This window comes from Cervus canadensis, chromosome 15 (genome assembly GCF_019320065.1).
Source record: "Cervus canadensis isolate Bull #8, Minnesota chromosome 15, ASM1932006v1, whole genome shotgun sequence".
NCBI classification, from domain to species: domain Eukaryota; kingdom Metazoa; phylum Chordata; class Mammalia; order Artiodactyla; family Cervidae; genus Cervus; species Cervus canadensis.
The window spans coordinates 31,410,114-31,434,807 of record NC_057400.1 but is presented as its reverse complement, the minus strand read 5'-3'; the positions used below and the strand labels follow the sequence as shown (position 1 = coordinate 31,434,807).

The 24,694-nt window shown below is 42.4% G+C and overlaps 2 protein-coding genes across 2 annotated transcripts; both read left to right on the top strand.

Annotated features, from left to right (window-relative positions):
• The first annotated feature begins 1,664 nt into the window (after window positions 1–1,664).
• Window positions 1,665–23,511, top strand: RND3 (Rho family GTPase 3). Its single transcript, XM_043487807.1, has 5 exons — window positions 1,665–2,080; window positions 2,581–2,668; window positions 15,883–15,992; window positions 19,491–19,625; window positions 21,468–23,511. Exons 1-5 carry the CDS (start codon window positions 1,931–1,933, stop codon window positions 21,717–21,719), a joined length of 735 nt encoding a protein of 244 aa, XP_043343742.1. The 5' UTR covers window positions 1,665–1,930; the 3' UTR covers window positions 21,720–23,511.
• On the top strand, window positions 15,006–15,504 carry LOC122453701 (ATPase inhibitor, mitochondrial-like). Its single transcript, XM_043487808.1, has one exon. It carries the CDS (start codon window positions 15,099–15,101, stop codon window positions 15,369–15,371), a length of 273 nt encoding a protein of 90 aa, XP_043343743.1. The 5' UTR covers window positions 15,006–15,098; the 3' UTR covers window positions 15,372–15,504.
• Window positions 23,512–24,694: the final 1,183 nt, after the last annotated feature.

Here is a 24,694-nt window from a genome sequence, read left to right as displayed (position 1 = left end):
CCAGTTTTCTTTGCTCTGAAAGGAAGAAGAGACAATCCTTAGACCCCTGAGGCTTCATGGTCCTAGGGTTGATACTTATATCTGTGCGTTTAACCATCTTTCATCGTGCCTTTTCACTCCCCACACTGAACTTTCTGGTTTTTCACCTTATCTTTTCATTTACAAATCTAGAAATGTCCATCAGGAAACCTATACTTTTTTTTGGCCAATGTCCTTAGTACAATTTAATAGCTAAAACCTCTGCAAATTTTGTTGGTTGTAACAACACGGGTGGACTTGGAGGATATTGTACTAAGTGAAGTAAGTCAGAGAGAAAGACAAATGTTGTATGATATCACTTATATGTAAAATCTAAAAAATAAACTGGTGAATATAACAAAAGAAACACTCAAAGATATACAGAACAAACTAGCAGTTACCAGTGGGGAGGGGGATGGGGGAGGAGCAAGATAGGGTTAGGGGATTAAGTGATACAAACAACTATGTATAAACTGAATAAGCTACAAGAATACATTGTACAGCACAGGGAATATAGCCAGTATTTCATAATAACTATAAATGGTGCATAATCTTCAAAAACTGTGAATCTTTATGTTGTACACCTGAAATTTATGATATTTGAAATCAGCTATACCTCAATTAAAAAATTGTAGAAAATGGGTGAAACCTTGTGATAACTTGGAGCACAGGAAATGAAGATGAGTAAAGAAGGACTTTTAGAGGGAAGAGAGAACAAATATATGGCTATTTTTAGTCCTCTCTGAGACTTTCAGGTGGGGGGGTAGGGGGGTGGATGTTGAGGCAGTGGAAAGGGAGTGATAGGGTGTACCTGCATTTTTCAGCTAAGCATATCTGCATTTTCCGGGTCAGTCAAGGGTGCTTTGAGTTTAGGGAAGGGGAGACTACTGATAAAGGAATTAAAGGGCAGGATCAGAATCCCTCCTATCCCCTCTTCTCACTGAAACAGGGGCGATGGCTGACCTTGCATGCTTAGGTCCCTAGTGTAGTAGGATTGAGTTTTCCAATGGTTTTTGTTACTCAGTTCTGATCATCTTCCACTTTTTTTCCTTCTACTCACAAACTTCCCCTCCCCTCTCTTCCAGACCTTTCCCTCTCTGCCTGAGTCACTGAAACAGAGGTTCCCAAAGCCAGTCTGTTGCTGTGACCCGAGCAAGCCAGCTCCGGCATCTGAAACAGCCTGGCTTAGCTATTGTTCCATGGCCTAAATACCTGACGCAAAACATTTCCTAAGAAAATACAAGCACTTAACCCTTCCCCACCCAAGATTTGCTTTCAGTGTTTTACAATGATGTTTTGGGTAGAAATGTTTTTGCTTTCATAAATGCTTACAAGGCTTCCGTAGAGCAGCCCCCATGAAAACGTTTATCCAGAAATTCTAATCAAAATCAATATACACAGACAATTCCGTTCCCCACTTCCTCCTGGACTTGGACAGTCCCAACCTTCAGCACAGCGTCATTGGGGTCCTCAAGTCGTCGCCGAGCCTTGGGCTGGAAATCGATCCCGCATGGTCACCCTAGAGGGCGCACTGTCTACATTTTCTGCAAGTAACTAGACGGCGCTGTCTCCCAGGCTCCATAAAAGGGGAGGAGGCGGATCAGTTTCCTTCTCTCATTGAGAAAGAGGATTGGAAGGCCGGGCGTATAAAGCCGCGCAGAGAGCGTGAAACAAAGCAGTCGGATCGGAATTGGACTTGGGAAGCGCCGTGTGGAGTCAGGCATAAAACTTGTTGGAGGAGAGTAACGAGCCTGCTCCTGTAGCTCTCTCTCCTCATCCACGCGGCGCCTCAGGGGTTCCCACCACCCTTGCGATTTATTTTTATATCTGCTTTTTATAGAGAAAGAAATATATATATATTTTTTCCTCTTAAGTGAAAATTCCTGTTTCAAGAGAAAATAAGACAAGATCAATGAAGGAGAGAAGAGCCAGCCAGAAATTATCCAGTAAATCTATCATGGATCCTAATCAGAACGTGAAATGCAAGATAGTAGTGGTGGGAGACAGTCAGTGTGGGAAAACCGCGCTACTCCACGTCTTCGCCAAAGACTGCTTCCCCGAAGTGAGTGTGGCCGGCTGGGGCTGCGGGCGGGCGGCGGGGCAGGGATCCCCATCTCGAGGTGGGTTTCCCCTGGCTTTTCACCCTTCACCCGTTTCTCTCTCTCTTTTTTTTTTTCTTTTCAGCCGTCTTTCTCACCGCTTATTACTTTCGCCCGGGTTAGTTGCCGGGAAAGGAAAAGTGGGGTGGAAGCGTGGAGGGGTTGGGATGCGCTTGCACATTCTCCTGTTAGCTTCTGAAACTTGTTCGGTCCTGTGTGCAGAATCTGGGGTTGGGAGATTCGGATCCTCCAGTCTTGGAGGATCCGGGTGGGGCGAGAGGCAAGTTAGGGCTTTCGGAAAGGATCTGCGTGTTTAGTGTGAGATGTGGTGCGTGTGGATTTGGGGGCTCTTCGTTTTTTAATGGGAGAGTAAAGAGACGATTTTCAGAGGGTGTTCTGAGGCTGTCGTGCATTTTAAGATAACCTCTTTGCCCTTTTTACTTCTTCTGTCCATTTTATCCAGAATTACGTCCCTACAGTGTTTGAGAATTACACGGCCAGTTTTGAAATCGACACACAAAGAATAGAGTTGAGCCTCTGGGACACTTCGGGTAAGAGAGTCATCGGACCGCGTGGCGCTCGGGCGGGTTTCCAGGCGTTCAAGGGGGTGCGCAAAGGGTCTCGGGGCCCCGCGTTTCTGGCACGCTCTCGACACCCGCCAGCGCCCGTTCTGCGGTCCTCCGTTAACTTTGCTTCTTACGAGGGATTCCCTGGTGGATGAAAATCTTGCCCCTTCTGAATGGGGGTGGGGGGACGATATTGGGTCTGGCAATAGCTGTGGGAAGAGAAGGAAGCTCCGTGCCCGAAGGGTGACCCCGGGGTGTAAAATGCTTGTAGCCGGGTGTCCGGGGAGCGGTTGGCCCGCGGAGCTGTGCCCGAGTCCTCTCGGGGTGGCCAGGGTAGCCAAATGTTAGGGGGGATGTGTGCGCCTTGTCGGTATCGACTGGCTCTAGGATGCGAGCGCCCCTCCAGGATCTAACCTGCTGCTTGGCTGGTAGGCTGGGAGCACCGAGGGGGTGGGGGGAGGTGGGAGAAAACCCCCGAAGCCACGCAGTTACGTGCGGATTCCGCGCTTGCGGAGAGAGTAGGGGGCGCGCAGGCATCCGCGGCGCTCGTGACGCCTACTGCCAGGAATGCGCTGGCGGCGCGGGCAGCACCCGGCGGGGGTCCCCGGGCCTCCTCTCATAGCTGCCGGCCGCCCGCGCCGCCTCGGTGCCGACCTGCAGATCTGAGCTCCCCCCCCGCCCTCGTGATCACTCGGTGTCCTCCGGCCCACGCCATTCCCTCCTAACCCATTGCATCACCCCCCTCCAGTGTGCGAGGCCGCGGGCTGCCCTATTCGCCTTTGACCTTCCCATCCAGTTGAATTATTGGCACGGTGAATTATTTTCAAGTGTCTGGGGTTCAATGCCGGGTTATCGCCTTCTCACGCACTCACGCACCAACCTGGCAAGCAGCTATAGGGAGGGCCGGTTACACCGCGAAGGGGAAAGCTTCCCCGCGCGGATGTTAGCAGTTCGGTCTGGGTCAGGCGCGGCGGGGGGCGGGAACATCGCCTAGACTCTCCGGCTGGAACCCGGGCACCCGCCGACCCTGCTGCGGTGCCTGGCGACGTAGGAGTGCCTTTTCCGGGAAGGGTGTAGCCTCTGGAGGAGGAGGAGGAGGAGACAGCGGGAAGGCCCGGGGAAGGCCCCTGAGCTTAGGTCTAGGAGTTTAGCAGGGAGCTGGGCTGCTGCGGCTGAACAGAGCCAAATCCTGGGTGAAACTGGCGAGGAGGAGCGCGCAAGTGCCAGCACGCAGGCTTTACTGTCGGGCGGGGAAGGCCGGCGAGGTGGACCTGCGCTCAGCTGGGCGGGGCCAGGCGTAGATGCTTCTGGGCTGTGCGAGCTGTTACATCGCTCCGGGCTGTAACCTCCGGAGCCCCGGAGGGACGGAGGCGATTAGAGAGCCCAAGGAAGAGGCCAGACTGACAGGGTCGCCAGAGGCAGTCCCCGCACAAAGGCAAGTGAGAAGTCTCGCGCGAGCGCCTCTCACGGTTGTTGCCAGGTGCTCCGAGGGCTGCAGTAAGATGCGCTGATTTTGTTTTTCCCTGGAGAGTCGGGGGCTCTTCCTGGAGCCTCGCCAAATGTAGCAGAACCAAGACCTCACCGGATTTTATGCTGAGGATTGCACACACTCTGAAAACTATCGGGAAGGTGGTGATAGACGGAATGTTTGTTTCAGTCATTTCCATCGTCAGATTTGTACACAGCCTAGTTCTTAATGGACTCCAATTACCAGATATATCATGGTATTTGTTTGCCTCGTGGGCAGGACATCTGGTATGGTACCAATAATTAAAACCAACACTCACCCCCCTCTCCCAGTCTGTTCGGACCTAATGCAGGATAAGAGTGATTCAGACATGGGGGTCTGTGAGTCTGATTCGGTCTTTGATACAAGAGCTATGTTTAGATTTTAAGCTACTGCTTACACTGATATCTGTACGGATTATTCTCTCCTTCTCTGTGTCTTATTTCATCATCTGAGAAAAGGATGCAGAAGCAAATAATGTGCAGGATCATTCCTAGCTGTAGACTTCTTGGCTTTGGGTCACCGGACAGGCAAATCTTTTTGTTTCACTGATGTTGGTTGGCTTCAGCGCTTAGTCCCAGTGGATCTGGCATCCCACGCTCTAGTTTTCACCACCCATGAAGCCAGCCAGATTCTGAACAGAGCCACTGCTTCCTGGTGGATTTAGGAAGGAGACCCATTTGGGCAGGGAGGGGGCATGGGTAACCTTAAAGGAATGTTGAGTTATTTACCCCTTCCTTGTCTCAAGCTTCAAGAGTCACAGGACCACCAAAGGAGATTTTAAATTAGGCGCCCACAGGGCTAAATTGACTTTTTTTTTTAAAGAGAAAAAAGGCACATGCTTTTCAAAGGCTAGGAAATAAACAGAATGTAGGCAGTTTATAGTTGGAGGCTATGCTTCACATGTGCAGATAAATACGACTTCAGATAGTTTCAAATATTTAATCCAAACTCTACCGTTTGTTGTCTCTGCACACATAGCATCATACCTTGCACACAGTAGTCACCCAGTAAAATATGTTGAATGAACAAATGAATAATCATATGCGTCGTTTCCAAGGAGATGAGATTCCCTGACATTTATCATCACTGAATTACCTGTGCACAAAGAATGGCAACTATAAATATTGCCTTTCATCAGATTAAAATAATTACCTGAAATGAAGTCTGTTGTGAAATAATCACTGTATTTTTATTTAATGAAACAAAACATATGTGTATTTAACTAAAATGTGAAGGTTTGAAAAGCCTGTGATTAAGAAAATATCATACTGAAAATTTATCCAGTAATGCAATCTTAGGGCAAATTTAGATTAAGATTTATCTATAGTGGAAAAAAGGCATAAGGGAATTATTTAAAATCCCATTATGTTGTTTGTGAGGTGAAGTGTGAGTTAATTAAACACAGTCATGAAGCACTATTTGGATTCTAAGAATAGACTACTTCCACCAAAAATGGTTTATCATTCATGAGTGAAATAAATGTAACAAGAGTCATTTCATCAGCAACTAATCATTAACAGTTTTTCGTTTCATCTCAAGCCTTTCGTGGCACATTTCTGAATAGGATGATTTTTTTTTTACAAACTTGACATTTTCTTTGCCCACTAAGACATTTGTTTAGTTCAGGTTGTGAAAATAACTGTGTATGTCTGATGCCTCTTGCTACATTTATTTTTTCCAACTGCTATCAATTTAACTCTGGAGGAAAGTTTTCTCCTTCTAGAACTTTATGAAAGTTAGAGGAAAAAGAAGGCATGTAACTTCTCTTACATAGGGAGAGTGATGGCATCAACTTTATTCTTTCGATGGCATTCTCATACTGCTTAGCCTCCTACCAGATATTGGGAGACTCTCTCCCCTTTCTTTCTGCACCTACTATGTGCAGGCCCTCTCTGAGGCCTTAGAGATAATAGTTTTAATTCAAATATTGTTCTACCTGCTGAGGGTCATACACCCGGGTAGGGCAGAGAGCTGGGAGAAGGAGTTTTTCCCCTTAGTGTGGCCCGTATGCAACCTATGATGAGCCAATTTTGTCAGATTCTTGAACCCAAGTGCCCTTTTCATCTGGTTTCTGTGGCTTTCCCTTGTCAGGCATCCCTGATGTTGATAGATCCCCTGGGTCCTCCTCAGGTAGAAAATGCTTCTAGCTGCCCCCAGCGCACACACTAGTTAAAGCAACCACAAGTGGCAATTTGCCAGTTGGTGTCTTATGGCTGCTTAAAGTTATTTCAGTCTCTCTAAAAGGAAACGTAATTTGAAAAGATACATGCACTCCAGTGTTCACGGCAGCACTGTTTACAGTAGCCAGGACATGGAATCAACCTAAATGTCCATTTACAGAGGAGTAGATAAAGGTGATGTGGTACAATATACAATGGAATTTTATTAAACAATAAAAAAGAACAAATTGCCATTTGCAGCAACACCTAAGAGACTGTCATACTGAGTGAATGAAGTAAGTCAGACAGAGAAAGACAAATATCAAATGACATTACTTATATGTGGAATTTAAAAAAATGATACAAATGAATTTATTTATAAAATGGAAATAGAGTCACAGATGTAGAAAAACAGTTACCAGGGGCTATGGAGGGTGGACAGGATAAATGGGGAGATTGGGATTGACCTGTAATGCTACTCTAAATAAAATAGGTAATCAACAAGGACCCATCTATAGCACAATACTGTGCTATACTATTCAATACTCTGTAATGGCCTATATGGGAAAGGAATCCAAGAAAGAGTGGATATACCTATGAAGTGAAGTGTTAGCACTCAGTTGTGTCTGACTCTTTGTGACCCCATGGATTGTAGCCAGCCAGGCTCCTCTGTCCATGGGATTTTCCAGGCAAGAATGCTGGAGTGGGTTGCCATTCCCTTCTCCAAGGGATCTTCCTGACCCAGGGATTGAACCTCGGTCTCCTGCATTTCAGACAGATTCTTTACCATCTGAGCCACCAGGGAAGTCCTGGATATATGTGTAACTGATTCACTTTGATGTACACTTGAAACTAACACACGATCAATCTCTATACTCCACACACTATTATCACTATTAACACTATTACCAATCACGCTATACTCCAAAAAACATGTAAAAAGGAAAACCCAGGAAGCAAAGCCTTCTTATAAATAAACAGCATTGTAAATCCTCCTCTTAAAGGGGGGGATTTTAAAGGTAGTCTTCAGACATAGGTCTATGATTTCTTTATCTTAATGAGTAATATTCACTTTTTATTGATGATAAGACAAGTATTTTGATTAAAAGTTGCAGAAATGCTCCTATTGGTTTTTCAATTCACTCAGTGAGTTTCTATAAAACAATAGGTAATGGTTTCAACATTTTGATGTGATGAGACCAAAGTAGTCTTGTGCTTCAGATTCTTGGCCACATTCGCCAAGCATAGAAGCAATTTGTAGCATGGAGCCAGTGCCTACTAATAATAGAAATCCACCATTTAAGGATCACCATATCTTTTCCTAAGTGATTTGATTGCAGTGTAATTTCAGGACATGTGATGTAGGGAGTAATAATCATTCATTTCAGCTTTTAACCAGGGCAAGGTAATGCACACTTTATCTAAGGCATATTATTAGTTTTTAAAATACTCAATTTAGCTTCTAATATTCCCCCACAATAACTTCTGTGCACTTTTTTGAATCCTGTTCTGATACAAGTTTCTTTTAGGCCATGAGTGCTAAAGCTAACACTTCCTGTACTAGTTTTTAGCAGTATTAACAGGAAAGATAATATTCTTTAACTTTTATACTTAAAGGAAAAGGTAAGAGAGGAAACACTTGATTATTCATGACCTGACTTTGAGGACAAATTCCTCTACATCCATAAATCTATATTGTTATGTTTGTAGATTATGCATCAGGTTTGAAGAATGGTCTCAGTGATAAGCACTTTTGAAATATTTCTTAACTGGGATGGGAATGTCAGCAGTGTAATCAGTATATAATTAATCCAGAAAAGCAGCGTCAAAAGGGTCACTGGTCCCTTTTTTGTCATTTAATAGGCAAATTAACACATCAGTACTTAGAGAAATAATTGAAACTGTTAAACATTTTTTAGAGCTTTTTATGTGCCTGAACTCTGCTAAATGTTGTGGGAGCTGGAAGAGGGTGGTGCAAAACCTGGCTAGCACAGTGCCTGCCCTGAAAGTACTTACAGTCAAGTACTTGTTCTTAAGAGGGTGAGCTGGGAGGTTCTAAAGCTGGACTCACTTAACAAGAAGATCCAAAGAAGAGCTGAAGACTGCAGTGTCAGCCCAAGGCCTCTGACTTGTGACTCACTGTCGCCCACCACATTTTCTTCTTTATCTCTAACAAGTTGACTCAGTTCTTAAATCTGTAATATCCCTGCCTCTTGAAAACATGCTTATTATGTTAAATAGCTAGCAAGGAAACCAAGATTCTGAAAGTTGAAGAATTTTAACTTCAGTTAACCTTCTTAGAGAAAGGAAGAAAGGAAGAGTTTACACAGAAGCCAAAGAAGCATGGGTGCTTGTGTTGTGAATCAAACTGCACGAAACTAGTTAGATCATAAGGTAGTAATAAGCTCTAGGAGCTTAGGATTTCAAAGCCAGGTTTGACTCTTAACTTTTTTTGACTCTTAATTTTTTCCTGAAACTCTGTAAGAGATGTGGGTTAAGACAAAACAGCTCTGAGTTAGGATGATGATATCTGATAAAAAAAAAAAATACCTAAAACTATATTTGGAGAACTGTCTACTATGCAATGATTTCTGTTTAAACTATAGATCAAAAAAAAAAAGAAAGAAAAATATGTAAATTCCCTTTCAAAGTTTATATCTGTCTAAATCTGTTTTCTTGCTAAGTTGCACATTTTTGGTGAGGCATCCAGATTGGTCATTCTGATGCCACCTGTAGTAACCAGATGTTTCCTCATTAATCTAGTTCTTTTGCATGTAGATATAACACCAAGGACCAATAGTTCTTCCAGTTAGCTCATGGTGCCTGGTGGACTGTGCCAAATGAATTGCTTGTGTCGCCACCCTTATCTGATGCCCTTTAAATGTCAGCCACTATATGTTGGCAGCCTTACTCAGAGACCCTCTTGACAAAACAGGAATTTCAGTGGCACAAAGGTAAGCTGCCCCAGAAGTCCAACCAGGAGTTGGGCTTTTTGAAAAACAAGCCTGATGACATAGTGTGTGGTATAGCAGCTTCACTCATGGGTTGTTACTGAATAATAATGTAATATTTTTAGATGTATACCTATCTGCTCTTCTCCCTAAAGCTCTGTGATTTGCTATAGTTCCACTTTAAGTAAAATATTTTGGTTCTTATATTTTTAAAATATCTCAGTAAGATTGGGATTTTAACCCTAAACCTGTATTTAAAGCTCAAAAATAGCAGTCTTATTCTATGTCTTTGACTTTCCATACAACTACATATCTACATTGTTCCCTGAAACTGAAAATATTGATTCTATTTTTATAGCAATAGAGAAATGCCCCTCAAATTTTCATAAAATCTGTTTATAATTTCTGTTGATCTGAACCTATAGAAGAAACAAAATATCCTTCCTGGGAATACTTGTTGCATCTTTGAGGGCATGATGCTTGTAGTACAAACTTCTTGGAATAAAAGAGTTCAACAGTCTTACACTGAGCCAGACCAAAGGTTCTGCCTGGACTTGATTCACATTCCTGAGATGATTGCTGATTGGAGCTTTTACTCTTAAGTGGAGATGGCATGAGGAAATAGAATCTTATAATAACTGGGCAGTTCATCCGCATGGTAACTGCTGTTGGGTACAGATATTCTCTTAGTCACAAAAAATACCAAAAGCAAATGTGTTTCCTCTGCCCAAAATATGCAGTATTCCTGATTTTATTGTTCTAGGTAGGGATTTCTTATGCGGGAAAGTGAAGTTTCTCAATTTAAGGTTCAAGTATTAATTTTTAAAAAGTTATATTAATGAAATATTCAACTAGATGAGTTTTCAGTTCCCAAGCTCCTATAAAGCTTCCCAGTGTTTGAACTGGTTTTGCAAAAGGTTCCACAAAGCCTCCCTTTTGGGCATTAATCTTCAAACATATACGTTTAATTATGTACATATATGGTGTGTTCTATCTTTGTGAAGAGATGACTTAAGCAGACAGGTATGTATCTGCAAAAGTAGTTTCTGGGTGAGGCACTTTGTGACTATTCTTGGGCTGGAAAGACTGCTCTCGCCCAGAATTAATGATCTTGAAGACAAGGATGGGTAGACCTGAAGATTCAGAAGCCTTTTAGAACTTTGCTGATGTTTGCCAAACTGCCGAAACTCAGAGAACCTCATAGGGCTCTGTTGCAGTCTTCGCCCTGCAAAGCTTGGTCCTTGTGAGGTTTGGGGACACATTTTGCATATGTAGTGTCCTTGTTTGTCTACAGTGCGGAATTTTCTAAAAGTTTCCCTTTGATGATCTGCCGCTTAAGTAGAAAGGACCTTGGCGTAGTGCTGGGTACTTAAAAGTTACACAAAGTATAAGAGAAATGCTCCATCAGAGCTACCATGTGCATGAAGCCTACTTCACATGGTGAGAAAGTTTTATTCAACCAGCAAAGCTCAGTACCTAGACTAACTGAAATGGTTAAAGAAGAAAGTGTTAGTTACTCAGTCCTTTCTGACTCTTTGCGACCCATGGGCTATAACCCACCAGGTTACACCTCTGAAATCCTCCAGGCAAGAATACTGGAGTGGGTTGACATTCCTTCCTCCAGGGGATCTTCCCAACCCAGGGATTGAACCCTGGTCTCCTGCATTGCAGGCAGATTCTTTACCATCTAAGCCACCAGGGAAGCCCTGAAGTTTGGTGCTTTTCTGCATAAGACAAAATCATTCAGTGTTCTTTCTTGCTCTGTGTTTAGTTCTATGGGTACCTTGGAAGTTTTTTACATGCTTCTTTATTTAAAATAAAGAATCTGTAGAAGTTAATCTTTTCCTGTTTGGCTTAACAGAATGCTTTAAGACATTTCTGATGGGATGGAGGAGGAGGGGCAACTACTGTTCTTGTCTCATCAGCTTGCTTTCTGCTTCTTTGGGGTCACTTCTGCCTCCCTGTATTGCTTCTCACTTCACAGGGGCATTCCTGGAATTCCTCTTCATTTTTTTTTTTTGGCGGGTGAGTTATTCCACTCATGCTTTGTGATGACACTGTGCGCTCTTAAGCTTGGCTTTTCCTCCTTGCTGTGTGCAGTAGTTTGGCTTTATAGGCAAGAATTCCAGGTGCTTAAACATAGAGCAAGAACATGCAAGTTGAACTGGATATTTTCTTTTCCCCTGAAAGTTCTGCTTAGCTGATGAATTGTTAGATTCTTCCTGGCAGAACAGTTTGTTTGTTTGTTTGTTTGTTTAATCTATATCAGTTTTCCTTTTTACTCTGAAAAAAAAAGGCGACCGTGGGTTTTTCTATTCAAAAAAAGTTTTAACCTTGCCTTATCAAGACTTATAATAAATAAGCAATCTTGTTATTTTTAATGACAAATTATTCTTGCGGTTAGTGGTTAGGCAAATTATGCTTATAACTAATAAATGTGGAGATCAGTTTTATTACTACCTTTGGACACTCTGGTTGATCTAAAACCACTGTTCATTAGCAAAAGTAATAGGACGGATCAAAGTGTCATTCCTAATTAGATCTTGTTAAAGCTCTTAAAAATGACTTCTGAACCTCAACAAGCAAGGTGGTTTATTTCTCATGAACCTTAACCTATATATTTTTTACATGTGGGTTTTCATTCAAAATATGAAACCCAATCAAAACAAAAGCAGAATCAAACCTCCATAAGAATGTGGTTTAAGTTGCAGACTTCATTTATTTTAAAGTCAGGCCAATGTCTACATTTTTTAGATATTTGTGTACAACCAGTAAGCACAGGGGGCTTCTTCCCAGGTGGCTCAGTGGTAACAAATTCGCCTGCCAAAGCAGGAGACATGGGTTCCATCCCTGAGGCGAGAAGATCCCCTGGAGAAGGAAATGGCAACCCACTCCAGTATTCTTGCCTGGGAAAGCCCATGGACAGAGAAGTCTGGCGGGCTACAGTTCATGGAGTCGCAAGAGCCGGACACAACTGAGCAACTAAACACCACCACCACTAAGCCCTAGAAACTGCTTCCTTGATTCTAGGAAGCGGGTGTCTCCAGCAGTGAAGGAGGCCTGAAGACAAAGCCACATCCCCTTTGTGGCCTTAACATGGGAGGGGGCGGGAAACCCAATACACAAAAAGGAGGGCAGGGTCGTCTCTACAGACATGTGGTGGCTTAGAAGTTAAAACCACTCCTGGATTTTCTCTGTAGTTTGGATTTTAATTACTCTGTTTTAGTACCTTTGTAATTCTCCAACTGTCTTCCCTTAATTTGTGTTTGGAAAAGATGATTTTCACTGTTTTGTAACACAGTCTTAGATCAGAGATTAGAAGTGTCTACTTGCTTTCATCTCAGTCAAAGTTTCTGTCCTCCAAAGTTCAGATGAACTGGAGACTCAGGTCTGCTGGAGATGGGAAAGTAACCACAGAGTTTTCTTCCCAGTGGGAGTGATTTCCAAGAAAGGACATTTCGGAAGCCTAATTAGGCTTCTGACAGTCTGAATTGTTGCAACGCTGGGACTTTCTGGATTTGGGGTCAAGTCATCTCCTGCTAACTTTGGCAGAGCAGAGGAAATCCTCGTGTATGTGTCTGGTATTTGAATTCCCACTCTAGGATCTGAAATTTTCTGATTCCATGTTTGGAAAAAGAGATTCCCCCAATGTTTATGGCAGAAACTGTGCCCAGGTTAGACTTCAGACTCGGAAACAGAAGCTGCGATTGAGAAGGTCTGAACTTCACAGAACAAATATGGAAATCCCAGTGTGTCTGTGTAGAGTGATAAGCCATCTAGTTTCTGAGTTCTCTCAGAAATGTTGAAGTTGATGAAGTCTTTGTGAATTTTTCTCTTAACCTCAGATTTTTTTTTTCCTTGATTGACTGAAAAGGCAGCAGCTGTAGCGTGTCATTTTCAGAAACAGCCTTATTCTAATAAGTCTTACTGTTTAAAATGGCGTGATTGCTTTTTTTTTTTAGCTGTAAAGCCTTTAAACTTTGGGAAAATACCTTTATACCTTTCTATTGTCAGTCTCTGCTTCATCAGGGTCCTGATTCCAGATGTGGGCAAGGAACTGCTGCAGCTCAGAACTGATTCTGGCTTTAGTTGGTCTGTATTTATTCACACTTTCCTTCCTTATGCCTAGAACATTTTCTTTCTTCTTGGCTTGGTAGACACACCTGGCTTGAAATTGTCACTGCTGGTGAAAAGGCCACAGCATTCCTGGGGTTAACCAGTGGATACTGGGCACCCACCATATCCTATGAAAAGAGAATGGTGCACCCTAACCACACAAAGTAACTTCAACATCTCAAGAGCAGCCTCCTGAAAATTTTTGTTTGATAGAAATTTAAAAGATTATTTGAAACGCCTCTTTAGTCTTTTGCTTTCCTTGTCTTTGACTTTTGAAGTTTTGATTTATCAGGGGACAACATGTCATGTTTTTCTGCTAAAAATGGAAGGTGATGTCAAAATGAAATTGGGTTTCAAAAAGACTGGTAGCTTAGGTTTTTTTCCTCTATCCTGGAGTCAATTTTTTATATATATATACACATAATGATATATATATAATGAGATATATATATATATATATATATAATTATTTTCCTGTTGTGCTTGTGCAATGTCAGTATACCGAAAATGATTTTTCAAAAAAAATAAATAGCATGACAAACTTATTTAATTTTATAATTGGCCTCATGCAATTGCGCATCCTTTGGGGTTCTTAAAAGAACAGAAGAAATGTCCTATATGATTAGAAGGGGGTTCTGTGGTTAAATTAATTGGCTGGTAACTTGAAGCTTTAGGATTTAAGTTAGGCTGGATTTAACTCAGTCTCGTATCCTAGGTGTTACTCCCAGAGATGGAACTGTGTAAAAAAGAGACAGAATTCAGTATGGCATTTATTACATTCTTTTGCTGTAACAGGAAGTGTCTATATAGGGTTTGGGGATAAGTTTAAGTAAGCATGCTCAAAGGTCATGGCTCATTGTAACTTGGAGACAGGGTGGTACCAGATGAGGTTCACGATGGTTCTCTATGCATAGCTGAATCTACCCTTTTCTTCTCTCCCTCAGCCTCCATTGTACTTACAGAATGATCTTGAACTTGGGGCTCTTTGCCAAGAAGTAGCTCCAGTTATGGTGCTTCCTACCACTCCACTTGCAATAGCCCAGCCGTATGTGTGTGCTCAGTTCCTAAGTCGAGTCCAACTCTTTGTGACCCCATGGACTGTAGTCCACCAGGCTCCTCTATCCATGGGATTTTTCCAGGCAAGAATACTAGAGTAGATTGTCTTTTCCTATTCTGGGGCATCTGCCAGTATCCTACACTGGCAGGCAGATTCTTTACCACTGAGCCATCTGGGAAGCCCTTAGCCCAGCCATAACCATAGTTAAGACTTTTTGATCTCTTATTAAGTGCGGGCACTGCCCAGGTTCACTTAATCCAAGGTAGGTACTGTCGTCATCCTCATTTCATGAGTGAAGAATTGAAGGAGCAGTGACCTGAAGCTACCTGCCCCTCCCCTGCAGGGGTAGAGGTGGATTTACACTTCAGGACATTGGGTTCCAAATGCTCTGCCCTTGACCCAGGTGCCTTTCAGGCTCTACTGTTTGAACTAAAGATCCTGGCTCCTCCCCTTGATTTTAAGTCAAACAATGAGGTTTCCTTGTCTTGTAGAAAGAAATATAGTACTGTTACAGATGGTAAAGAATCCACCTGCAGGTCACTGGAGGGGTGCTTCACTGACAGCAATGGCAGCCACGGCGTTGGCCGTGGGTACCCGGCAGGCCGTCTGGAGCGTCTAGGCAATGCAAGGCCGAGGCTTTGGCTCGGAACAGGGAGATAATGTTAGGTCCAGTGCAGGCGCGATCCGGGACGCCGGTGGGGCCTTCGGAAAAAGAGAGCAGGCCGAAGAGGAACGATACTTCCGAGCTCGTGCTAAAGAACAGCTGGCCACCTTGAAGAAACACCATGAAAATGAGATCTCTCATCATGCAAAGGAGATAGAGCGCCTGCAGAAAGAAATTGAGCGGCATAAGCAGTCGATCAAGAAACTAAAACAGAGTGAGGATGATGACTAAGTGCAAAGTTCTCCATAGAATGGCTACCTATTATTGCCCACTTCTATGTAGACATAGTTCTGGTTTAACCAAAGTCAACTTGTGTGCTTCCAGCAAATTATAATAAATTGTCGTTAGTGAAAAAAAAAAAAAAGAATCCACCTGCAATGCAGGAGACCTGGATTCAATCCCTGGGTCGGGAAGATCTCCTGGAGGGGGAAATGGCAACCCACTCCAGTATTCTTGCCTGGGAAATTGAAGGGACAGAGGAGCCTGGCGGGCTACAGTCCATGGGGTCGCAAGGAGTCGGACATGAGTGAGTGACAGAGCACGCATGACTGTTACACAAAAACTCAATGAAGTTTTTGACCAGCCCAACACTACTCGACTTTTGTTTGCTTTCTTTTCCGAGAATTAGAGGCGATGGGAGCCACGGGATCCTCCAAAGATTTAGCTCAGAAGGGCAAAGTTCATGCATGACTGGCAAAGGGGATTTTCATCTGACAACTTGTGTATCTTTGCTGCTTCTCAGGGTCTCCTTACTACGACAACGTCCGGCCCCTCTCTTACCCAGACTCAGACGCTGTGCTGATTTGCTTTGACATCAGTAGACCAGAGACTCTGGACAGTGTCCTAAAAAAGGTAAGTGCTAGGGAGGGATGACACAGATCAGTACTGGCTACATATAAAGTAGAAACGTTTGGTTGACTGACAGCTCAAACACTCCAGTCACCGTGCTGTATGTTCTGTAATTAAAACATTGAAAAGGACTCTCACATTATAAAAGGGTTTCCACTCATATGTGACCTAAGTTTTGATGATGAACCTGCTTAACCCTTGATCTCATTTTAAGAGAGAAAATACCTTGTTAAGAGCCTCTGTGTTAGACTTTGGGTGGCAGTGGTGCTGCTAACAATAACAATACATTTACTGTTCACTGTGTCTTCCATCTTTTTTCCTCCTTTCATTAACCTGTAGACTGTGCTTACTTTTCAGGTTTATGTTTGACCTCGATTCAGGGCTTGAAATGAATGCAGTCCTTGCTGTTTTAGTTTAAAAAAAAAAAAACAAAAACCTGTATTTCAGTAATGATGTTATTTATTAGAAACAGAAATATAATGCATAGGGGAGAAATAGGGCTATGTTTCCAGGCAATAGACCAGGTGACTTGTGATCGGGGTATTGTCGTACGCTAGTAAACACAGTGGTTGTATACAGGTGGTAAGTGACATCGCATGGCTGGTGTCTGGAGACAAAGGTAAGGGAGGTTTTGTCCATGGCGAGGGGACCCTAGGAAGCTCTGTGTGGAACCCAGGGAAGGTCAGGAAGAAGGGACCCTGTTGCAGGTGGCCTCTGGTCCTGGCGAGGCCAGAGGAGGGAGGAGACAACCTAGGACTGAGCCCCAGGATAGGTGGAGAAGGCATATGCCTGTTCGAGGGCCAGCGTGGGCAGGCTCTAGTTGACTCTTCAGTCCTGGCCTGAATGCCCTGATGTTTCAGAATCAAACCTTTCTAAAGCCCCCTTCTCCTCCATGCACTCGGGCTTCATCTGAGGATGTGCTTGAGAGCACAGCAGTGTCCTTGTATTTTGTATGTTTTTATTAGTTTGTTTTTCCCTGTTTTGTTTGAATACTGGCCTTGTGTGTCGTGGTGAAATTAGGCTCTAAGGTGAATCAACCCCTCCCCCCAGCCCCGCCTCTTTACTAAACATGACAGACACAGTTCAATGAAATACTAATTTCTTAAAAGATGAAAGGCTCTTTTTAGCTTTTTAACTCGTTTCAGTGTTGAGTAACGTTTGTATCTTAACGCAAGTGATGTGACTGTCAGATTCCAGCAGGAATACGCCTTTCCTGCCTTCAGTGCGTGTGAACAGTTGCTAGATGGGAGGCCAGAGTCATCACACAGCCGAAGGATGACAGAGCAGCTTGTCTCGTGCTCGTCTATAGAGCAAAGAGGCTGCGTGTTTACTGGAATTCTTACTTGATGTAGTATCGGGTTATGCATAATTTATGGTGAAAAACCCTGCTTCTGTTTTATTTTGCTTCTGTCTGCAAAGACCAAATGAGGAGTGACTTGGCCTTAGAGATATTAATGAATGTGTTTTATGTTTGTGTGAAGTTTAAGGCTCATGATAACCCCTGCTATGGGTTGTCCTAGATTAATTAAATCCTTTAAGTCCTTGAATATCAAAGAGGTTAGAGTGACTTAGAGCTGGAGAGGTCTTATTCTTTTTTTTTTTCCCGATTAACCTTCTAGTTCTTACTCCAGGGCTGTCTAACACATGGTAGATGGCTCTAAATGATGCCTCTAAATAATACTGGGGGGAAAGAGAGGAAGGAGAGGAAAAGGGAGAAAGGAGGGACAAAGTAAAGTGAAATGAAAGTCACTCAGTCATGTCCAACTCTTTGCGACCCCATGGACTGTAGCCCACCAAGCTCCTCTGTCCATAGGATTGTCCAGGCAAGAATAGAGTGGGTTGCCATTCCCTGGACTTTTATGCAAAGTAGGTATTACTCCCTTCAGTATCCTGGTGTACTTTGGGCTAGAGTTTATTGCCCACACTTCTGGATCCAGAGGTGTCCTCTAGAGATCTTTTAAATTACTCATGCAAGATGTCCCTTTTATGTAGTATTATAGACATGACTTCATCGCCCTCCTCTCTTGTGAATTCCTTTCTGGAAGACACAGCTACATTGTAATCATCTCTGTAACCACCACAGAATTTAGAGCACTGAACACATATTTGTGAATGTGGGCAGGGAGAGTCAGGCAGAGATTCCTGACCTCAGCACCTCTGATCACTCCTCTTCAATGTCAGAGCTCACCTATGAACTGTCTCAACTCCTGACTCCCAACCTAATGGTCATCTCCAGCTTGAGGAAATGAAACCACAAAAAGTCATCCATTTGTTCTTCTAAGGGGACAATTGGAATTCCCTGCCAGCCGTTTCTGGAAGTTCTAAGAGTTCCTGTTGGGCCATGAAACAACTGGCTGGGGTAGACTAAATTAATAACTTATGTAGCATAAAACTAATTCAAGGGCATGTGAGCAATAGGACCAGATGCCTCTCTGACAACCCAGGAGATGGGCCTTTGCAAATGTTATGGTCTTTGTTGATTCAACCACTCCAATGGAAGCTCCATAAAGGCAGGAGATTCTGCTGTATCAACTCTAATCTCCAGTCTCTGAAATTTCACTAGAGATTTCAATGCAGGGTGACTGCTCTGTCTTTCTAGGTGGGGGTCAGTGAATGCATATCTCTGCTTGTGTTGACTCTTCCCATGCTGGGAAGTACCAGCTGAACATATCCAAAGACATAGTGACTTGTTAGAATATATAATTTTTCTTAAGTCGTGTTTATCTTTCAGAGATGCCTCAATAATTAAGAAATTGCCTTAGCTACTTTCTGATAACAAGTCTCTTACAGTAGGAATGAGTCACAGAGAAAGAGAACAGGTAATAACGTGCTTAGTCACTTCAGTCATGTCCGGCTCTGTATGGCCCCATGGACCATAGCTCACCCAGACTCCTCTGTTCGTGGGATTTTCCAACAAGAATACTAGAGTGGGTGGCCATGCCCTCCTTCAGGGGCTATTCCCTACCCAAGGATTGAACCCACGGCTCCTGTCTTTCAGGCAGATTCTTTACCTGTCGAGCCACTGGGGAAACCCCGTAGATAATAATATGGTTCCCTAATGGATCCATGGGCTTCCCAGGTGGCGCTAGTGAAGAGCCTGCCTGCCAATAAAGGAGACATAAGGGACTTGGGTTCAATCCCTGGGTCGGAAAAAATCCCGTGGAAGAGAGGATGGCAACCCACTCCAGTATTCTTGCCTGGAGAATCTCCTGGTTCCTCTGCCACCAGGACAGGAACCTGGTGGGCTATGGTCCAAAGGGACGCAAAGAGTCAGACACAACTAAAGCAACTTAGCACGCACACAATGGATCCATACTTAAAAGCAGTAACATTTAATATCTACTCGGCCGATGATTGCAAGTTTGCTCCTTCATCTGAAGTGACACTCACTTTTAAACGTCCCTTCTGAGTCCTGTTTCCAGTGCCTGCCAGTAGAGAAATTGTTTTCCCTTGTACGATGCCAGCACCCTGTTAATTCTTCATCTCCTTCTCCCCCCATAGTGGAAAGGTGAAATCCAGGAGTTCTGTCCCAACACTAAAATGCTCTTGGTTGGCTGCAAATCTGATCTTCGGACAGATGTCAGTACATTAGTAGAGCTCTCGAATCACAGGCAGACACCGGTGTCCTATGACCAGGTATGTATATGGTCAGTGTGCACATGTGGATTATAAAGAGTGACAGAAATGAAACATCACTTGTAATAAATAAACTAAAAAGTAGCTACTTTTCTACAGGGTCAAGCAAGGGTCACCGCCAAGTGCAGGTCCCTCTCCTGAGGTGGAGACTGAGCACGCTGTGTCCGGACTGTGCCCATCTGTGAACAGAGATGAAAGGGGATGGTGTGTCTGTGCCTCTGGCTTCTCAGCAAACGTCCAGGCCCCTTCCTGGCAGTCCACTGCTCAGATTAATGTAAAAACTGCCCAGTGGGCACCAAAGTGGTCCAGGATGAGGTTAGGCCAAAATTATGGTGATATTTTGATTGTGAGTTTCTCAAAAAGCTTTCCAACATTGGTTGAGCAATTGACTGTGGAAGGATTCATATGTGTACATGTATATATAAGGCAAATTTGAGAGAAAATCCTTTAAAATGTTCTGTCATTCAGCAGAAGAATCATGTGACACTTGATTACTTGAGGACAGAAACAGTGGCTCATATTCAGCCCTTTGTATTTCTCTGCAACTCTCAATGGGTTTAAAGTTAAATAGCTTTAAGAGAGAATGTGGCCAAAACCAGTAATACTCTTAAAGAGAGTTAATCTTATTTTACACTCAGCAACATAATAAAATACTACAAAAGGCCATTGTCAGTAAAATAGAGCACCCCCCAAAAACCGTCTTTTAGAGTTTCATCATTCCTGCAGGCATTTCCCCCAAGTATTTAGGAAGGAGGAGGATTAGTTTCAGAAGTTCATTCTCTTAAAACTTACAACCAAATTCTAAAGAGAGTTCATGTTGAAATAGCTAGAATTCTATTGATTCATTGTTTGACCAATCATACTGTGGTCTTCTTTGTCCTTCATTCCAGTTAACACAACTCTGGCTATTTAAATAAGTTATTTTGATGTAGACATGCTCTTCTTGGGTCCCCTTGTTGCCTGGCCCACATTTAAAAATTACGTATTTTATGTCTCCTAAATTATAGATGTATAACAGTATTATTCCTTTCCTCAATTTGTTTTGGCCCTTAATCATATAAGTTTCGAAACTGATTCTAAATTCTCTTATGGCTGCTTTTTGTACAACCTATTAGCCTTGAGTGCCATTTGCTCAGTTGCTCAGTCATGTCTGACTCTTTGCGATCCTATAGACTGTAGCCCACCGGGCTCCTCTGTCCGTGAAATTTTCCTAGCAAGAATACTGGAGTGGGTTGCTGTTTCCTACTCCATGAGTGCCATTTACACTCGAGAAAAGAAAAGCTGAGTGCCCCATGCGGTGCTGAAATAGGCTGGAAGAGCCAGATGACTCTACCAGAGCTGTGTGAAAAATGCAGCATTTACATCCATGGTCTTTAGCTTTTTCACTCTTTTTCAGCAGTAAAATTCTCTGGGTAATTCTATACTCGCTGTAACTTGGAAGACCTAAGTGTCTAGTTACCCTAGGTTACAGTTGGTAGTGAAGATAAATCACCTCCTAAGACTTCTACTTCCTGGCAACACCCCATACTAACTACTTGATGATTGGGCTGTTTATTGATAACCCAGTGTCATTACACCAGCCTTTAGCACCTCTGGGAAGTCAAGCAGTGCCTACTGAGTGATGACAATTGAATATCTTAAGACTGGTCCTTGACTGGAAATATTTATGAAATAATAAAGAAGGCAGTTAAAATGTTAAAAAAGATTTTTTCATCAATACTTAGAAAATTCAATTACATATTAGAAACATTTTGTTATGCATTATAATTTTGAAGTATTGGAATATACTTTCTAACTTTCCCCAGAGACTTATTGCTGATCACAATCCCTTTTGCTTCACAGGGAGCAAATATGGCCAAACAGATCGGAGCAGCTACTTACATTGAATGCTCAGCTTTACAGTCAGAAAATAGCGTCAGAGACATTTTTCACGTGGCCACCTTGGCATGTGTAAACAAGACAAATAAAAATGTTAAGCGGAACAAATCGCAGAGGGCGACAAAGCGGATTTCACATATGCCTAGCAGACCAGAACTCTCAGCAGTGGCTACAGACTTACGAAAGGACAAAGCCAAGAGTTGTACTGTGATGTGAATCTCCAGTTATTTTTTATGAGGACAAGGAAATTAAATGTAAAAACCACCACCAACAAAACAGAAAGGTGAAGTCTGAACAAAGTGCACAGCCAAAGTCACATGTTCTGGAGGCTTAGGAGGCGTTTGGAAGGATTGTTCATCTTTTTGGAATCCTGTCCTTAGATTTGGCATGTAGAACAAGTGGTGGGAAGTGAGTTCATTGAAGAGTTTTGAAATGTGACTTGAAAAATATGCCAAAAAAGAGAGATTCAGATGGGCTAGAGGTTGAAGAAGAGGAATGCGAGTACCTCCAAGAAGAAAAATCACACTCTGAATGGTGCTTGCATTTTTGTTTTCTTTGTTACATTCTATTCATGGATCTCTACTTTGATTTAATTTTTAAGTGTTTTAATCTCCTTTACAAAAAAGTATATATTAATATACCATCCTCATTGGGGAACTGGCACTGTGACCTTAGCATTTAGTTTTCTAGAGGATGTGATCTAATTTTCTCCTAGCTCATCATTAAAATGGAAATTGTATCAGGACCCATGGGATATCCAGAGGAAAGTTGGTGAGGCTTTGAAATCTTGCTGTCCTGAAGATAGCTGAGTGAGATGGTTCTCAAGGAACGCTTTTGCAGTGTTGCGAGGTGCGGAGACCAGCACTACAAAGATTGAATAGGTCAACTAGAAGAAAAGTGTCAATTTTTTTTCAGTCTGATGGTTCTGTTCATCCTTGTGATTGTCATTAAAAAGTGGTAAATTGCTCAATGTGATATTTTTGTGTGCTGTTTAGAAAAGAGGGTGTGTGATTTTTTTTTTTTTTGCCATCATTGATAAAAATGCAACGTCAAATAAAAGGTGTCTTGGTATGACATCATAGAATGATCCAAGGGGGAAAAAATGTAGGTACTATTGATATTTTCACCTGACGAGATAACGAATGAAGGATAGTAGCAGAAAGCACAGTTTGTGAGTTAAGTTGTCTGGATGTAAGAGACCAAAAGTACAAAGCAAAAAGCCTATTTTGGGATGAAGCTCCAAAGTTGGCAACATTTGATAATCAGTTGGCTTATTTCAATATCTTTCAATGAACATGATAAGAATGGCCCTCTGTTCCAAGCTTTTGAGAATCCTTAGAGGAAAATTATGTAATGTCAGTCCTACACTATCCTATGGCATTTCTAGAGAGTGATTGCTAAACCTCACTTAATCAGATTCTGCCAAGGCCGTGTTCCATACTTGATCACTATTGTTACATAAAATAATCAGCCTTTAAAATAGTTTACAGATATTTTTTGACCAGTTGCTTTTAGAGCTTCTTTTCAGAGAAGAAACTAGATCCGACCTTTTTATTGTTGGCGCTTGTTGAAAACGAGCTTTCTTTCCAATGATAAAGCTTCATTTTTGAAGTGTTGAAGCTCCCATTCAGTTGTGGCAGGAGAGGAGATTAAAGTAATTACAACACTCAGTCTGTGTCTTACAAGCACTTTGTTTTGTCTCTGCAAGAAAATACCATTCCAGTCATTTTCCCCAAGAAATACAGACATTTTACCAACATGATATGCTCTGATTAATGCAGCATTATGCTTTGGGCAGTATTACAAAATAGCTGGCAAATGCTTTCTGTATTTAAATATTGTAAAAAGAAAATAAGTTATAACTGTTATAAAGCAGAACTTTCGTTGCAGTTTTTTAAATGTTGAAGTCACTTTGTATGTTCGTTTGGTCAATGTTTCTGCAGTATTTATTAAAACATACTTTTTTTTTGTTTCTTCAAATAAAAAAGTAACCATGTCTTTGTCAAAATGTGAGCTGCCTTTCATTACCTACTTCCTGATTTAACTGTTTATTTTTCTTTAATAGAGTTGATTACAGAATCTGGCCTCACATTTCCTGGATGGGTAGGCCTTAGAATTATTTGCTTCTTGGCAGAAGTTGGAATTTCTTGGGGGAAGATACATCTGTGTATATAAAAGTTTTTTTATGATGATTTCAAGTCTCGAGAAGGAAGTGGAGTGTCATTAGAATGAGTAATTTGATCATAAACAGAGCCACCATACTGCCTAGGATTAATTCATAGAAAATGTGGGGATTTCCTTCAACCCTTCAGTAATAACAGTATGATGCAGTCTCAGGGCCCAGGTTAATTCTGATAATAGGGCTAGTTTGCTTCTGTGACCTGTGTAGCCCCAAGCCTCAATTCCTAATCCAGCATCCACCTTGCAAGGTGTGCTCTTGTTCACAGAGGCCTATTGTGCAGATGACCCAGGACTCAGCTATTACATTAAAGAAAACAGCAAAAAAAAAAAAAAAAAAAAAAGGTCTTATTTATGGTAGCAGCATCTCTAAATAACACAGAACAGCGTAATTCAGGCTTCCTCAGTGACCTGGAAGTTGTAACGTCAGCATGAAAAAGCTTAGGATCAAGAGAGACATGGTGGCCCATGAACCCAGTCTTTTAGCTGAGACCCTTACATGCAAGTTTTACAGAAATGTCCAAAGATACTCCATGTGCGTATCTCACAGCTATTTAGGAAAATTCAGCTATCTCTACACAGTTAAGTCACTTCATATAAAAACTACGTCCTTGTGGCTTTTTTAAAAAATTGGAACATAATTTATTTATAATGCATTAAGTTTATGCTGTACAATGAATCAACTATGTGTATACATATATCCCCTGCTTCTTGGGCCTCCCTCCCCACATCTGCCCCCCCAACCCACCCCTGCCAGGTCAACATACAGCACCGAGCTGAGCTCCCTGTGTTATTCAGCATTTCCCACTAGCTAGCTATTTTACACACGATAGTGTATATGTCAATCCTAATCTCCCAGCTAGTGCCACTCTCCCCTTCCTCCCGAGTCCACATGTCCCTTCTCTACATCTGTCTCTATTCCTGTCCTGCAAATAGATTCATCTGTATCATTTTTCTAGATTTTGTATATATGCATTAATATTAAAATATTTGTTTTTCTGACTTCACTCTGT